The sequence below is a fragment of the Nerophis ophidion genome, linkage group LG23 (assembly GCF_033978795.1).
Source record: "Nerophis ophidion isolate RoL-2023_Sa linkage group LG23, RoL_Noph_v1.0, whole genome shotgun sequence".
In the NCBI taxonomy this organism is placed as follows: Eukaryota; Metazoa; Chordata; class Actinopteri; order Syngnathiformes; family Syngnathidae; genus Nerophis; species Nerophis ophidion.
Window position 1 is genome coordinate 35319770 of NC_084633.1, and position 18615 is coordinate 35338384.

General features: G+C 39.1%; 1 protein-coding gene across 5 annotated transcripts in view; it reads right to left on the bottom strand.

The window, feature by feature from the left end:
* tom1 (target of myb1 membrane trafficking protein) overlaps nt 1–18615 on the bottom strand; it is a 46651-nt gene that overhangs the window by 18946 nt on the left and 9090 nt on the right. For 4 of the 5 annotated variants that reach the window (XM_061884266.1, XM_061884264.1, XM_061884265.1 and 1 more), the window contains exons 4-10: nt 14037–14186; nt 13832–13966; nt 13622–13744; nt 8261–8377; nt 7960–8093; nt 1586–1628; nt 1376–1499 (exon numbers count right to left, since the gene is read on the bottom strand). In XM_061884266.1, the coding sequence (XP_061740250.1) occupies nt 1376–1499; nt 1586–1628; nt 7960–8093; nt 8261–8377; nt 13622–13744; nt 13832–13966; nt 14037–14186 (826 nt within the window). The remainder of the gene's footprint in view (nt 1–1375; nt 1500–1585; nt 1629–7959; nt 8094–8260; nt 8378–13621; nt 13745–13831; nt 13967–14036; nt 14187–18615) is intronic. The other variant, XM_061884267.1, reaches the window with a different exon arrangement.

Consider the following 18615-nt stretch of genomic DNA (forward strand, 5'->3'; position numbering starts at 1 on the left):
AATAGCAGCCGGACATGTGATATGCGCCTGCCTTGAATTACGGCCAGGTAAAACTCGTTCCCCAAATTGATTAGCGCATGCTTACTTTTACCGCCGGGTTACATTTGTGGCGCCACGAGTGACCCTTCCCCTGCCGTCATTCCAAAACAGCGGAGGAGTTTCTTTGCTTTTACTGTGTGTAAACCAGGGGTCTTGTTCCACAGCCATACAGATCACACTAATGGTTGTGATATAAAACAACTTCAACACTCTTAATAATATGCGCCACACTCTGTGAACCCACACCAAACACATTTCTGGAGAACACATGCCCTGCAACACACCACAAACGCAACACAACACCTACCCACAATGCAATGCATCCACGACTCCTGGCTACATCGTCCATACACTTGCTGGCACCAAACCCCCCCCCTCCGTGCGTTGGTTGAGGCGGGCGGGGTTGGGGGCGCGTGTATAATAGCCAATGGGTAATCCCTATGCTGTGTTTATAATGTGCCACAGAGCCAATGCTCTCCAGAAATGTGCTTGGTGTAGGTTCACAGAGTGTGGCGCATATTAGTAAGAGTTTTAAAGTTGTTTATATCCCAACCATCAGTGTAAAAGGTATGGCTGGTGACCAAGTATGCATTGCAATCTCGTATAAGAAACAGCGAAATGCATGCGTCCGGCCGGCACGCAGACAGCATGGTGTAAAAGTGAGCGCGTTGACATGCTATAGAGCAGTGGTCCCCAACCACCGGGCCACGGTCGCAGAATGATTTTTATTTCTTTTATTTTTTAATCACACTCAATTTTTTACTGCATGCCATTGGTAAGCGAAGGGGTGAGAAGAGGTTTTTAAATTATTAGCGCCTGCTTACTTTTACCGCATGCTTTGAATAAGCACAGGAGTGAGAAGAGGTTTTAAATTAATTAGCCTCCCGGCGGCTATTCAAGGAAATACGGTTTATAAATACATATATATATGTACATACACACATATATGTATAATATATATATTTGTATATATACACACATATATCTATCTATAGATCTCAATATATATCTACACAGACACCTCTCTCTCTATGGATATGTATATATATATATGTGTATATATATATATATATATATATACATATATATATATATATATACATACATATATATATACATATATATATACACAAATCCATAGAGAGAGGTGTCTGTGTAGATATTAATTGAGATATATAGATAGATATGTGTGTATATATACAAATATATATATATATATACATATATATGTGTGTAAATATAAAGTCCTTACCAAGTACTTTTGAAATATTATATTATTTATATTATATTATCATAGTACTTGCCAAGTACTTTATAAAGTATATAAAGTACTTACCAAGACCAGCCATTTGGCTGGACAAGATGTCCACTTTTGATTGGCTAAGAGAGCCTCCATTGGGGACTGACGCAGCCTCTGATTGGCTCACATTGACGTCTGTTAGGTTCACATAGGCGTGGTTCTGTACATGCCCCCCCCAAAAAAAGGACCAGACTTCAGCATTCAAACATTGAAAAATATCAACGTAAACATCTACTACCTCTTTACCTTTTGTGTGGTGTCCGGTCCATTGGTGGACTGTCTCCCAAAACTGCAAACGCCAAACAAAATGACGTCAACAACAAACTCACATTGCATGGCAGAAATATTAGCGTGACACATTTAATAAAAATGCAATGAATTAATCATGGTGATGAATGGTGACAAAACACATTCATTAAATGTTTTAATGTGAAAGGAGGATGTGTGCTTCATTTTATTGGACACATCTGATTAGGGAAAAGACGGTTAGATCCCAGTTTTTCGCTGCCGATTCTTATTATCCATGCGTGATATCGGCTGATACCGATACCAGAAACCGTATATTGTTCCATTTATTTATGGTGAGTGATATTGAGAGTTGAACAATATCAACACAGTATCGAACTTAATTCCCATTTTTAGTGATGTAGTGATTGGAGCACATACTTGTTGCTCACAAAAAAAAGTTCATGAAGTTTGCTTCTTTTATGAATTTATTATGGCTCTACTGAAAATGTGCTGAATCAAAAGTATACGTACAGCAATGTTAATATTTGCAAGTTTCACTGCAATAAGGCGCTTTTGGTAGCCATCCACAAGCTTCTGTTGGAATTGTTGACCACTCCTGTTGACAAAATTGGTGCAGATCAGCTAAATTTGTTGGTTTTCTGACATGGACTTGTTTCTTCAGCATTGTCCACATGTTTAAGGCAGAACTTTGGTTAAGGCCGTTCTAAAACCTTCATTCTAGCCTGATTTAGCCATACCTTTACCATTTTTGACGCGTGTTTGGGGTCATTGTCTTGTTCCGCCCAAGACCCAACCTCCAGGCTGATGGTTTTAGCTTGTCCTGAAGAATTTGGAGGTCATCCTCCTTTTTCATTGTCCCATTTACTCTCTGGAAAGCACCAGTTCCATTGGCAGCAAAACAGGCCCAGAGCATAATACTACCACCACCATGCTTGACGGTAGGGAAGGTGTTCCTGGGATTAAAAGCTTCACCTTTTCTCCTCCAAACATATTGCTGGGTATTGTGGCCTAACAGCAAAATTGTTGTTTAATCTGACCACAGAACTTTCCTCCAGAGGGTCTTATCTTTCTTTGTCCAAGCTGCAAAGTTTAGAGGAGCCTTAAGGAATGGCTTCTGGAGCAAGATCTTCCTTCTTGCATGGTAGCCTCTCAAAACAGGCTAGACTGTGGACACTGACACCTGTGTTCCAGCAACTTCCAATTCATTGCAGACCTGCTTTTTGGTGGTTCTCGATGGACTCTTGATCATCCTGACCAATTTTTTCTCAGCAGCAGGTGATAGCTTGCATTTTCTGCCTGATCGTGGCAGTGACAAAACTGTGCCATGCACTTTATACTTACCAGCAATGTTCTGCAGGTCTTGGGACCTTAAGCTGCTTTGAAATGGCTCCAAGTGACTTTCCTGACTCGTTTCAAGTCAACGATTTGTTTTTTTCAGATCTGTGCTGAGTTCCTTCGACCTTCCCATTGTGGTGTTTGTAGGCGAGTCTAATGACTTTATCACGAGGCCAATTTAAATGGGCTCGTCGATGATAATCACTCACATGAAGCAAAGACGCCATGTCATGACGCTCATTTGATCTGATTGTTACTTTTCTACATCACCAAAATGGATCATGTATTTGCTCACATTTTTAGCAGAGCCATAATAAATTCATAAGAGAAGCAAACTTCATGAATGTTTTTTTTGTGAACAAGTATGTGCTCCAATCACTACATCACAAAAAAATAAGAGTTGTAGAAATGATTGGAAACTCAAGACAGCCATGACATTATGTTCTTGTATGTACCGGTATGTCAACTTTTGACGACTGTATGTATATATTATACACACACACACACATATACATATATATATATATATATATATATATATATATATTCATACACATACATATGTACATACACACACACACACACACACACACACACACACACACACATACATACATATATATATATATATATATATATATATATATATATATATACACACAATTTTATTTACGTTTTTATCCTTTACCTTTTTATTTACCTTCTGTATACTTTTTTATACCTTTTTATTACCTTCTATTCACTTTCTCCTTTTTATTTACTACCTTTGCTGTACCTTCTATTAACTTTTTTTACCTTTTATTGACTTTCTATTTATTTTCTTTGATGGTCGTTTACCTTTTATATTCCTTTTATACTTTTTTAACTTTTATTACATTTTTCTTTAATTATATTCATTTTTTAATTATCTCACCTTTTGTTTACCGTCTGTTCTTTTTTTTACCCGTTTATTACTTTCTGTTCACTTTCTACCTTTTATTTACTACTTTTGCTGCACCTTCTATTTACCGTATTTACCTTCTATTTACCTTCGTTTCACCTTGATTTGACTATATTTCTATTATTTGACCGTCTTTTACCTTTTATTTTTGATTAACTTTTATTTAGATTTTTTTTATTTCTTAATCGTCTTTCACCTTTTTCACTTTCTGCCTTTTATTTACTACCTTTGATGTACCTTATATTTACCTTTACAAATATAGCTATAGATATACAAAATTGTATTTACAGTCTATTCATTTTTATTACCTTTTGTTTACCAACTGTATACTTTTTTTTACACCTTTTTATTACCTTCTGTTCACTTTCTATCTTTTATTTACTACCTTTGCTGTACCTTCAATTAACCTTTTTTATAACCTTTTATTGACTTTCTATTTATTTTCTTTGATGGTCTTTTACAATATTTTGTATTACTTTTATACCTTTTAAACTTTTATTAAATTTTTATTAAAATTATATTCATTGTTTATCATCTCACCTTTTGTTTACCTTCTGTGTTCTTTTTTTTTACCCGTTTACTACTTTCTGTTCACTTTCTACCTTTTATTTACTACTTTTGCTGCACCTTTTATTTACCGTATTTACCTTTGTTTCAACTTGAATTGAGTATATTTCCATTCATTGACCGTCTTTTACCTTGTTTTCACCTTTTATACCTTTTTAATTAACTTTTTTACATTTTATTAATTTCTTATTCGTCTTTTAACTTTTTCACTTTCTGCCTTTTATTTACTACCTTTGATGTACTTTCTATTTACCTTTGCATATATATATATACAAAGATGTATTTACATTCTATTCATTTTTATTACATTTTACCTTTTGTTTACCTTCTGTATACTTTTTTCATACCTTTTTATTACCTTCTGTTCACTTTCTACCTTTTATTTACTACCTTTGCTGTACCTTCTATTAACCTTTTTTTCTTCTTTTTTTTAACCTTTTTTGACTTTCTATTTAGTTTCTTTGATGGTCTTTTAACGTTTATATTCTTTTTATACCTTTTTTACGTTTATTACATTTTTACTTAACTTATATACATTTTTTATCATCTTACCGTTTGTTTACCTTCTGTGTTCTTTTTTTACCCGTTTATTACCTTCTGGTTACGCTCTACCTTTTATTTACTACTTTTGCTGCACCTTTTATTTACCGTATTTACTAGGGCTGGGAATCTTTGGGTGTCCCACGATTCGATTCAATATCGATTCATGGGGTCACGATTCGATAATATATTGATTTTTTCGATTCGATTCGATTCTCGATTCAAAAACTATATTTTTCCAATTCAAAAGGATTCTGTATTTATTCAATACATAGGATTTCAGCAGGATCTACCCCAGTCTGCTGACAAAAAAGCTTTTAGAATTGTAAAGGACAATGTTTTATCAACTAATTGCAATAATGTAAATTTGTTTTAACTATTAAAGGAACCAAAACTATGACTTATTTTATCTTTGTGAAAACATTGGACACAGTGTGTTGTCAAGCTTATAAGATGCGATGCAAGTGTAAGCCACTGTGACACTATTGTTCTTTTTTATTATAAATGTCTAATGATAATGTGAATGAGGGATTTTTAATCACTGCTATGCTGAAATTATAACTAATATTGATACTGTTGTTGATAATATTCATTTGTGTTTCACTACTTTTGGTTTGTTCTGTGTGGTGTTTGTGTCTCCTCTCAATTGCTCTGTTTATTGCAGTTCTGAGTGTTGCTGGGTCAGGTTTGGTTTTGGAATTGGATTGCATTGTTATGGTATTGCTGTGTAGTGGTTTGTTGGATTGATTAAAAAAAATAATAATAATTAAAAAAAAAAAGAGAATCGATTCTGAATCGCACAACGTATTGGAATCGTTTTTTTCCACACCCCTAGTATTGACCTTCTATTTACCCTATTTTCCTTTGTTTCACCTTGAATTGACTAAATTTCTTTTCATTGACCGTCCTTTACCTTGATTTTATCTTTTATTCCTTTTTGATTAACTTTTATTTACATTTTATTGATTTCTTAATCGTCTTTTAACTTTTTCACGTTCGGCCTTTTATTTACTACCTTTGATGTACCTTCTATTTACCTGTACACACACACACACATATATATATATATATATATATGTATATATATATATATATATATATATATATATATATACATATATATATATATATATATATATATATATATACACAAAGATGTATTTAGATTCTATTCATTTTTATTACCTTTTACCTTTTGTTTACCTTCTGTATACTTTTTTCATACCTTTTTATTACCTTCTGTTCACTTTCTACCTTTTATTTACTACCTTTGCTGTACCTTCTATTTACCTTTTTTTTTTTTTTTACCTTTTATTGACTTTCTATTTACTTTCTTTGATGGTCTTTTAACTTTTATATTATTTTTAGACCTTTTTAACATTTATTACATTTTTACTCAAATTATATACATTTTTTATCATTTTACCTTTTGTTTACCTTCTGTGTTCTTTTTTTTACTCGTTTATTACCTTCTGGTTACTTTCTACCTTTTATTTACTACTTTTGCTGCACCTTCTATTTACTGTATTTATCCTCTATTTACCCTGTTTATCTTTTTTTTTTTTTACCTTGAATTGACTATATTCATTGTCTTTGACCGTCTTTTACCTTGTCTTTACCTTTTTAATGAAGTTTTATTTACATTTCATTAATTTTATAATCGTCTAATGTGTGTATATACACACATGTATATATGTATATATACGTATACAGATATGTACATATATATGTATACATATGTGTATGTATACATACACATAAGTATACATACATATTTGTATACATACATATATCTATATATACATTATATATACACATACCTACATCTATACATACATTATATATGTACATACATATATCTATACATACATTATATATATACATACATATATCTATACATACATTATATATGTATATATATATATATCATCTTTTACCTTTTGTTTACCTTCTGTATACTTTTTTTTATACCTTTGTATTACCTTCTGTTCACTTTCTACCTTTTATTTACTACCTTTGATGTACCTTCTACTATTTTTTTTTTTTTTACATATATACATATATATACCAGGGTTTCCCACACAGTCATTTAATTGTGGCGGCCCGCCACGAAAGATTTACGGCCGCCACAAATTTAAAAATAAATAATAATATATATTTTTTTTTTCTTCCGGCTTTTGACTTGCTCGACTGCTCATAAAAGCAATGGGACTCTGTCTGTGAATGGAGCTTGTAGTTACATATTATATATCCATCCATCCATTTTCTACCGCTTATTCCCTTTCGGGGTCGCGGGGGGGCGCTGGCGCCTATCTCAGCTACAATCGGGCGGAAGGCGGGGTACACCCTGGACAAGTCGCCACATCATCGCAGGGCCAACACAGATAGACAGACAACATTCACACTCACATTCACACACTAGGGCCAATTTAGTGTTGCCAATCAACCTATCCCCAGGTGCATGTCTTTGGAAGTGGGAGGAAGCCGGAGTACCCGGAGGGAACCCACGCATTCACGGGGAGAACATGCAAACTCCACACAGAAAGTTCCCGAGCCTGGATTTGAACCCAGGACTGCAGGAACTTCGTATTGTGAGGCAGACGCACTAACCCCTCTGCCACCGTGAAGCCCCATATTATATATATATGTAAATATTATATAAATATGTACATAGTGTTGTAATTTTTTTCCAACTCCGCGTTCTTCTTGGTCATCGCCGCCGACCCCGCTGCCCCCCAAAATACCTGATTACAATAGTTCAGCTAGCATAAAATACAGTTATAAAGGTGATAATTATTAACTGAGGGGAGCGGCTCCACACTGTGTATGGAAACACCTAATTAAATTATCTGCTAGCCACTCATCAGCCGGGGTAATAAAAATAACTACACTGGCATGACAAGGCATCATTCAGCAATGACCATCACATGCTTTTTTTCCCACAAGAAACAGCCGATACCGACCGCTGCACAAGGCTGTGGAGGCTCACCTGTGGTACCGAGAGAAGGTGGTGTTCATTTCGTCGTTGGTGGCCAGCAACTCCTGGATCATCTTCTCCTCGCTCAGCCTGGGGACGATCTTGACGATCCTGTCCTGCATGTCCTTGCACACGCTGTACAACTGCTAATGACACAAGCAGACAGAGGATGTGTGGGGGTGGGGGGGCGGTAGTGATGAGCAGATGTAGCACATGCATCAAGTGCAAGATCAGTTAAAGGTCAACTTTCTCCTTGCGCGTCCTAAATGTCCACATCGGTCCCAAGCCAAAACACCAGGTGTCATTTTTGTACCTCCAGCAGCTCCATGGCGGCTTGCTTGACGGTGACAGGATCCAGCTGACTCATCATGTCCGACATCATGGTGAGGTTGCTCCGAACGGCTCCCAGCTCCGTCTTCAGCGCTTTGACCTGTCGCCGCAACACCACTCACTCAACAAGCGCTCAATCAAGTACTTTTGCTATCCCTTGTAACGGCAAAATAAGTCACAACTGCGGACAAAGATAGTTGCCATCTTTGGGCTCCAAGCAACGTTTGTAAGCTTTACAATGTAACTAAAACCATTCTAACTTACTAAACACGTCTGTAGGAGTGTTTTTGCGCATGTTTGTCCGTGCTATCACAATGTAATGAAGCTAGCGCTTATTTTTTGTATGTATGTATGTATATATGTATATATATATATATATATATATATATATATATATATATATATACACATTTTTTATCATTTTACCTTCTGTTTACCTTCGGTGTTCTTTTATATATATATATATATATATATATATATATACATATATTTGTGTGTGCATATATATATATATATATACACATACATACACACACACACACACACACACAGTATACACACATATATATGGATATGTATATATTATATATATATACAAACATATACACAAAAAATATATACATATAGATACACATACTGTATGTGTATATATGTATGTATATATATGTGTGTATATATATATGTGTGTATATATATATATATATGTGCATTTATATGTTTGTGCATATATATATTATATACAAACCCTGTTTCCATAGGAGTTGGGAAATTGTGTTAGATGTAAATATAAACGGAATACAATGATTTGCAAGTCCTTTTCAACCCATATTCAGTTGAATGCACTACGAAAACAAGATATTTGATGTTCAAACTCATAAACTTCATTATTATTTTTTTTTGCAAATAATAATGCCAAAGTAGTTGGGAAAGGGCATGTTCACCACTGTGTTACATCACCTTTTCTTTTAACAACACTCAATAAACGTTTGGGAACTGAGGAAACTAATTGTTAAAGCTTTGAAAGTGGAATTCTTTCCCATTCTTGTTTTATGTAGAGCTTAAGTTGTTCAACAGTCCGGGGTCTCTGTTGTCGTATTTTAGGCTTCAAAATTTTCAGTGGGAGACAGGTCTGGACTGCAGGCGGGCCAGTGTAGTACCCAGACTCTTTAACTATGACATGCCACGCTGTTCTAACACGTGGTGTGGTATTGTCTTGCTGAAATAAGCAGGGGCGTCCATGAAAACGTTAACATTTGTTGCTCCAAAACCTGTATGGACCATTCAGCATTAATGGTGCCTTCACAGATGTGTAAGTTACCCATGCGTTGGGCACTAATACACCCCCATACCATCACAGATGCTGGCTTTTCAACTTTGTGCCTTTGTGCTTATTTTCCTCTTTGTTCTGGAGGACACCACGTCCACAGTTTCCAAATATAATTTGAAATGTGGACTAGTCAGACCACAGAACACCTTTCCACTTTGCATCAGTCCATCTTAGATGAGCTCAGGCCCGTTCCTTGGTGTTGTTGATAAATGGGCTTCACTTTGCATAGCAGAGGTTTAACTTGCACTTACAGATGTAGCGACCAACTGTAGTTACTGACAGTGGTTTTATGAAGCGTTCCTGAGCCCGTGTGGTGATATCCTTTACACACTGATGTCGGGTTTTGATGCTGTACCGCCTGAGGGATCAAAAGTCCGTAATATCATCGCTTATATGCAGTGATTTCTCCAGATTCTCTGAACCTTTTGATGATTTTACAGACCGTAGATGGTAAAATCCCTAAATTCCTTGCAATAGCTCGTTGAGAAATGTTGTTCTAAAACTGTTCGACAATTTGCTTACAAATTGGTGACCCTCGCCCCATCCTTGTTTGTGAATTACTTAGCATTTCAGGGAAGCTGCTTTTATACCCAATCATGGCACCCACCTGTTCCCATTTAGCCTGCACACCTGTGGGATGTTCCAAATAAGTGTTTGATGAGCATTCCTCGACTTAATTAGCATTTAGTGCCACATTTCCCAACTTCTTTGTCACATGTTGTTGGCATCGAATTCTAAAGTAAATGATTATTTGCAACAACAAAAAAAATGTTTATCAGTTTGAACATCAAATATGTTGTCTTTGTAGCATATTCAACGGAATATGGGTTGAAAAGGATTTGCAAATCATTGTATTCTGTTTATATTTACATCTAACACAATTTACCAACTCATATGGAAACGGGGTTTGTATATATATATATATATTCAAGAGCTGGCTAGTGGGTCCATGAAGATTACTTTTGTTTTGTTTGAGCGGCCGTTTTACTGCCTTGCTACAGGCACCGTCTGGCATGTAAATAAACATACAGATCGCATGTGTCAACCATCATTTTTGCATTTATTTATGCGGAGTGCTATTGAAAGTGTAACTATGTCAAGACAATATTCAATATTTGCATGTGCAATTAAGAAAAGGGACCTAACACTAATGAACGCAGATTTAAAAAAAGGTAAGGTACGTTGAATTACTTGGTCAAAATTGGAATGGCAACTGATGAATATTGTTTGTAAGAAGGATGGAGGACTTTTTGTTTTGTTTTCTATGGTTTGTGTGAACAAAGCCCAAATTGCACGTGCAATTAAAAAAAGGAACCTAACACTAATGAACGCAGATTTTAAAAAGGTAAGGTACATTGAATTACTCGGCCAAAATTGAACTGCAACCGATGAATATTGTTTGTAAGAAGGATGGAGGACTTTTTGTTTTGTTTTCCATGGTTTGTGTGAACAAAGCCCAAATTGCACGTGCAATTAAAAAAAGGAATCTAACACTAATGAACGCAAATTTTAAAAAGGTAAGGTACATTGAATTACTCGGCCAAAATTGGAATGGCAACCGATGAATATTGTTTGTAAGAAGGATGGAGGACTTTTTGTTTTGTTTTCTATGGTTTGTGTGAACAAAGCCCAAATTGCACGTGCAATTAAAAAAAGGAACCTAACACTAATGAATGCAGATTTTAAAAAGGTAAGGTACATTGAATTACTTGGCCAAAATTGGAATGGCAACCGATGAATATTGTTTGTAAGAAGGATGGAGGACTTTTTGTTTTGTTTTCTATGGTTTGTGTGAACAAAGCCCAAATTGCACGTGCAATTAAAAAAAGGAACCTAACACTAATGAACGCAGATTTTAAAAAGGTAAGGTACGTTGAATTACTTGGCCAAAATTGGAATGGCAACCGATGAATATTGTTTGTAAGAAAGATGGAGGACTTTTTGTTTTGTTTTCTATGGTTTGTGTGAACAAAGCCCAAATTAAAAAATTGCACGTGCAATTAAAAAAAGGAACCTAACACTAATGAACGCAGATTTTAAAAAGGTAAGGTACGTTGAATTACTTGGCCAAAATTGGAATGGCAACCGATGAATATTGTTTGTAAGAAAGATGGAGAACTTTTTGTTTTGTTTTCTATGGTTTGTGTGAACAAAGCCCAAATTGCACGTGCAATTAAAAAAAGGAACCTAACACTAATGAACGCAGATTTTAAAAAGGTAAGGTACGTTGAATTACTTGGCCAAAATTGGAATGGCAACCGATGACTATTGTTTGTAAGAAGGATGGAGGACTTTTTGTTTTGTTTTCTATGGTTTAGTGTGAACAAAGCCCAAAATATGCCTGTGGTGTTAGTTTATTTCACCTATTTACAGTTTGTCCCAAGTAAGCAGATGGTTAAGGGAGGTGTGAGTGTGACATGTCATGAGAAGAATGGAAATACAGTAGATGCCCGTTTTTCGTGGGGGTTGCGTTCTAAGACCCCGAACGGACAAACCCACAAAAAAAACCCAAAAATGCAATAAAAAAATTCAAAAAATATGGTTTAATGCTTACGGCCGAAAATAAAAAGTTTTTTCTCCGTAAATGTGATCGATGGAAGTGATGTTCTCTTTAAAGCATCCAAAAATGTTAGCTATTTTTTGCTAAATCCTAAAGAACATGTACTTAACTGTTAGCATGCAAACGATAGCATGCTAGCAAGCTAACTTAAGCACGCTAACTCTTTCCTCTGATTTTACACTTTTTCTCTTTATTTCCTTACAGCTGTGTTACTTGAAATGTGAGACATGCTAACTGTTAGCATGCCGTCGTTTGCACACATGCTAAGTGTTAGCAATTTATTGTGCACATGCTAATTTTTTAGGCTAGCATGCTAACTTATGGAGCTTTATTTGCTACCGTGTACTCCAGTCACATAACTTGGTACATGACGCTTGTTAACTCTTAGCATGCTAGCAAGTTAACTTAAGCATGCTGACTTTTCCCTCTGATTTTGCACTTTTTTTTAATTTCCTTATAGCCGTGTTACTTGAAATGTGAGACTTGCTAACTGTTAGCATGGCGTCCTTTGCACACATGCTAAGTGTTAGCATTTTAATGTGCGCATGCTAACGTTTTAGGCAAGCCAGCTAACTTTTAGAGCTAATTACGCAAGCGTTTACTCCAGTCACATAACTTGGTACGTGACACTTGTTAACTGTTAGCATGTAAACGATAGCATGCTAGCAAGCTAACTTAAGTACGCTAACTTTTTCCTCTGATTTTACACTTTTTTTCTTTATTTCCTTACAGCTGTGTGACTGGAAATGTGAGACATGCTAACTGTTAGCATGGCGTCGTTTGCACACATGCTAAGTGTTAGCATTTTATTGTGCACATGCTTATTTTTTAGGCTAGCATGCTAACTTATGGAGCTTTATTTGCAAGCGTGTACTCCAGTCACATAACTTGGCAAGTGACACTTGTTAACTGTTAGCATGCTAGCAAGCTAACTTAAGCATGCTAGCAAGCTAACTTAAGCATGCTAGCAAGCTAACTTAAGCATGCTAGCAAGCTAACTTAAGCATGCTAACTCTTCTCTCTGATTTTACAGTTTTTTTTATTTCCTTATAGCTGTGTTACTTGAAATGTGAGACTTGCTAACTGTTAGCATGCCGTCCTTTGCAGACATGCTAAGTGTTAGCATTTTAATGTGCGCATGGTAACGTTTTAGGCTAGTAGGCTAACTTTTTGAGCTAAATTTGCAAGGGTTTACTCCAGAGTTATTTAACTTGGTACGTGATACATGCTAACTGTTGACATGCAAACGATAGCATGCTAGCAAGCTAACTTAATCATGCTGACTTTTTCATCTAATTTGATACTCTTTATCTCGATTTCCGCAGGCCCATCCGAATTTCCGCGGGAATCTTCTCGGTTTTGTTTACGGTTCTGATTTTGCAAGGACCGGAACCACGAATAGGCGGGGATCTAGTGTACTGGGAAGGGGTAAAAACCAGTGCAGGAAAGTCCATCACCTGGTTGGGAGTGAAGGCCTCACTTCCGTTTAGCGTGGGTTTTAGCTCGAGAGTCTGGGGTGGGTTTAGGGGGAGTTTGGAGGAGAGCAGCGTAGCCACGACAGGCCCGTTTTGAGGCGAGGTCTGTCAAGCAAAGAGCACAGAAAAGACCCGAAAGAAGAGGTTGACCACAGACCGAAGAGCAGCAACGGGGGAGAGGCGCGTATGTACCCTTTTGGGGGCTTGAACCGGGATGTAGCCATCCAGTTCTGTGGTAGGAAACTCCAGTCCTTTCCTGCGCAGGTCTTCGTACACCGCCACCACACCTGTCAGGTCGGGCGAGCTCCGGAATGCGTCGGCCCACGCCTTGAAAAAGAACGCCGGCAGGTAACAATGGAGCGTGACAACACTTAAGAGCCGCGCCCTAGACCTGTACCTGTATGATGCCGAGCACCCGGTCGTGCACGATGAGTGGAGGGTTGTTCCTGGGGATGATGGAGCGGAGCAGAACCCCTTCTGTGAAATCCCTCGTGGCCACCAGGATGTGAAGCCTGTATCCGCAGTTCTTCACGCAGGTTTCTAGGACCTGGGGGCAAGAATTGTTAGAATCTAAAATTAATCACAAAAACTTTGTGTTACATTGAGTTCCCAGCGAGAAGACCAAAAGCTGTCTTTGGAACCTACCAACAGCAAGGCTCGTTAAACTCCACTGGGCAGGGGGGAGGCAACATGGAGGTTGTACTGTTGTCTTTCATGTATTAGAATCAAACAGAAAGATATTGTCTTTCCCAAGGACTGTGGAAGCGAGGAGGAAACAGGACCTGAATCCCCTCCAGGCGAACGAACTCTTTGACGACCTTTTCTGTGAACTGTTTAGGACCTCGTCCTTAGAAACAGTTGTGGTCATGTGGTCAGAGAAAGTCAAATAAAGGAGGACTCGTGCAATCTTTTGCCAGAGCGTGCTGGAGCTTGTACAAGAGTACAGTCTCCCGGCATTTCTACTCAATTGAGTCCAAATTGAATTATGTCTCTGTTTAATTATTTGCTTCTTGTCTTGTTTAATAGATGTCAACAATAAGAGAGAATGAGATATTGTTCAGTCATGCTAGTATTTTCTCATGTAGTGTGTCTTCTCCAGACCTCCTTGCTTGTATCTTATGTCCGCTAGTAAAATATATGTTTTGTCTTAAGGGCTCCGGTTTGTCGGCTCACAGAGCTGTTTTGGCCAATTCCTTATCTGTTTTGAAGAAGCACCTGCGCTCTGTTTTGTCTTAAGGGCTACAAGTTGTTGGCTCACAGAGCTGTTTTGGCCAGTTCCTTATCTGTTTTGAAGAAGCAGCCGCGCCGTATCTGTTTTGAAGAAGCAGCCGCGCTCTGTTTTGTCTTAAGGGCTCCGGTTTGTCGGCTCACAGAGCTTTTTTGGCCAGTTCCTTATCTGTTTTGAAGAAGCAGCCGCGCCCTGTTTTATCTTAAGGGCTCTGGTTTGTCGGCTCACAGAGCTGTTTTGGCCAGTTCCTTATCTGTTTTGAAGAAGCAGCTGCGCCGTATCTGTTTTGAAGAAGCAGCTGCGCTCTGTTTTGTCTTAAGGGCTCCGGTTTGTTCGCTAACAGAGCTGTTTTGGCCAGTTCCTTATCTGTTTTGAAGAAACAGCCGCGCTCTGTTTTGTCTTAAGGGCTCCGGTTTGTCAGCTTACAGAGCTGTTTTGGCCAGTTCCTTATCTGTTTTGAAGAAGCAGCTGCGCCGTATCTGTTTTGAAGAAGCAGCTGCGCCGTATCTGTTTCGAAGAAGCAGTTGCGCTCTGTTTTGTCTTAAGGGCTCCGGTTTGTCGGCTCACAGAGCTGTTTTGGCCAGTTCCTTATCTGTTTTGAAAAAGCAGCTGCGCCGTATCTGTTTTGAAGAAGCAGCTGCGCTCTGTTTTGTCTTAAGGGCTCCGGTTTGTCGGCTCACAGAGCTGTTTTGGCCAGTTCCTTATCAGTTTTGAAGAAGCAGCCGCGCCGTATCTGTTTTGAAGAAGCAGCCGCGCTCTGTTTTGTCTTAAGTGCTCTGGTTTGTCGGCTTACAGAGCTGTTTTGGCCAGCTCCTTATCTGTTTTGAAGAAGCAGCCGCACCGTATCTGTTTTGAAGAAGCACCTGCGCTCTGTTTTGTCTTAAGGGCTCTGGTTTGTTGGCTCACAGATCTGTTTTGGCCAGTTCCTTATCTGTTTTGAAGAAGCACCCGCACCGTATCTGTTTTGAAGTAGCAGCTGCGCCGTGTCTGTTTTGAAGAAGCAGCTGCGCCGTATCTGTATTGAAGAAGCAGCTGCGCTCTGTTTTGTCTTAAGTGCTCTGTTTGTCGGCTCACAGAGGTGTTTTGGCCAGCTCCTTATCTGTTTTGAAGAAGCAGCTGCGCTCTGTTTTGTCTTAAGGGCTCTGGTTTGTTGGCTCACAGAGCTGTTTTGGCCAGTTCCTTATCTGTTTTGAAGAAGCACCCGCACCGTATCTGTTTTGAAGTAGCAGCTGCGCCGTGTCTGTTTTGAAGAAGCAGCTGCGCCGTATCTGTATTGAAAAAGCAGCTGCGCTGTTTTGTCTTAAGTGCTCTGGTTTGTCGGCTCACAGAGCTGTTTTGGCCAGTTCCTTATCGTTTTTTAAGCAGCAGCTGCGCCGTATCTGTTTTGAAGAAGCGGCTGTGCTCTGTTTTGTCTTAAGGGCTCTGGTTTGTTGGCTCACAGAGCTGTTTTGGCCAGTTCCTTATCTGTTTTGAAGAAGCAGCCGCGCCGTATCTGTTTTGAAGTAGCAGCTGCGCCGTGTCTGTTTTGAAGAAGCAGCCGCGCCGTGTCTGTTTTGAAGAAGCAGCTGCGCCGTGTCTGTTTTGAAGAAGCAGCTGCGCTCTGTTTTGTCTTAAGGACTCCGGTTTGTCGGCTCACAGAGCTGTTTTGGCCAGTTCCTTATCCGTTTTGAAGAAGCAGCAGCGTCGTATCTGTTTTGAAGTAGCAGCCGCGCCGTGTCTGTTTTGAAGAAGCAGCCGCGCCGTGTCTGTTTTGAAGAAGCAGCTGTGTACCTGTTGGGGACATCTCTACGCTGCTGATCCGCCTCCACTTGGGATGGTTTCCTGTGGACGGGACTCTCGCTGCTGTCTTGGATCTGCTTTGAACTGAGCTCTCGCGGCTGTGTTGGAGCCACTATGGATTGAACTTTCACAGTATCATGTTAGACCCGCTCGACATCCATTGCTTTCGGTCCCCTGGAGGGGTGGGGGTTGCCCACATCTGAGGTCCTCTCCAAGGTTTCTCATAGTCAGCATTGTCACTGGCGTCCCACTGGATGTGAATTCTCCCTGCCCACTGGGTGTGAGTTTTCCTTGCCCTTTTGTGGGTTCTTCCGAGGACGTCGTAGTCGTAATGATTTGTACAGTCCTTTGAGACATTTATGATTTGGGCTATATAAATAAACATTGATTGATTGATTGATTGATATGACAAAAATAGTCAACAACAAAAAGGAGATGATATCAGCGGTACAGATGCGCGGTTTGCGGTCTCATCCGCGGAGTCCGTGAGTAAACCGCGGGTCGGGCGGTTGACATGACGAAAAAATTGATTTGAATTAGATTCGGGCGGGTGGCGGTTGAACCATCCGGAGACATTTAATATACATGGTTCTCGGATCGGTATCCTTTGCCATTCAAAGAGCCATTTAAGACCCGTGTCATAAAGCGAAGAAGACATTAGGAGACGCTAATATTCTCTTGAATGACTGCCGGCAGTAACCTAGATATTAAATATTAGTGCGTGCTATGAAGCCACTGGCTTTGTCGCCTTCTACAACATGTACGATCTGCTTGTCAGTCCGGCATCGTGTTGTGTGTGGTTTCCGCGGCAACACGCACACGACTGCAAGGCATACTGGGTGACACAGAGTACACTAATGGTTGTGATATAAACAAATTTAACACTCTTAGTAATATGCGCCACGCTGTGAAGCCACACCAATTAAGAACGACAAACACTTTCGGGGGAACATCCTCACAGTAACACAACATAAACGTAACACAACAAATACCCATAATCCTTTGTATTCATGACACTCCTGACTATTTTATACACCCCAAACCCCCCGCCCTGCGTCGGTAAGGTGGGCGGAGTTGGGGGCGCGGGACGGCGTGGCGCAGTGGTAGAGTGGCCGTGCGCAACCCGAGGGTCCCTGGTTCAAATCCCACCTACTACCAACCTCGTCACGTCCGTTGTGTCCTGAGCAAGACACTTCACCCTTGCTCCTGATGGGTGCTGGTTGGCGCCTTGCATGGCAGCTCCCTCCATCAGTGTGTGAATGTGTGTGTGAATGGGTAAATGTGGAAGTAATGTCAAAGCGCTTTGAGTACCTTGAAGGTAGAAAAGCGCTATACAAGTACAACCCATTTATCATTTATTTATTTATTTATATCACGACCATCAGTGTACTCTGTATCACCCAGTACGCCTTTCAATCTCGTACGAGTGTTGGCAGAAGCTGCACACAACATGTTGCTGGACCAACAATCGGTTCGTACATGTTATTGAAGGTGTCAAAAGCAATCTTGTCATCAGGATGAATGCTATTGAATAGTCGCGAGAAAGTTAGCGGCTCCAATTGACTACATTACTCTGTGAAACAGGTTTAAATAGCTCTGTGAGTGGTGAAGGTGGCCAACCTCTGATGTAATTCAGCGGGCGGTTGGCGGGCGGGTACGGTCCCGATAAAATGTTGGTTCGGGTGGACGGCGGGTGGATGACGATTTTGGTGATGCGGATGCGGATGATATAATTGCCTATCCGCGCATCTCTAGTTCGCGGTAACCTACCACATAGCGATGTGATTTCCTATTATGCAGCTCATTTTTATTTGAGACTTATTGAAATATCTTGTCTGACATCATGCACAAAAGTGCACTTTATTTGTTTTAAACTATTGTAGTGGCGTTCTGTACAAAAAGTGCACTTTAATTTAGTGTTTATGTCATCTTAGTGACATTATGCACAAAAGTGCACTCGTAGCTTGTT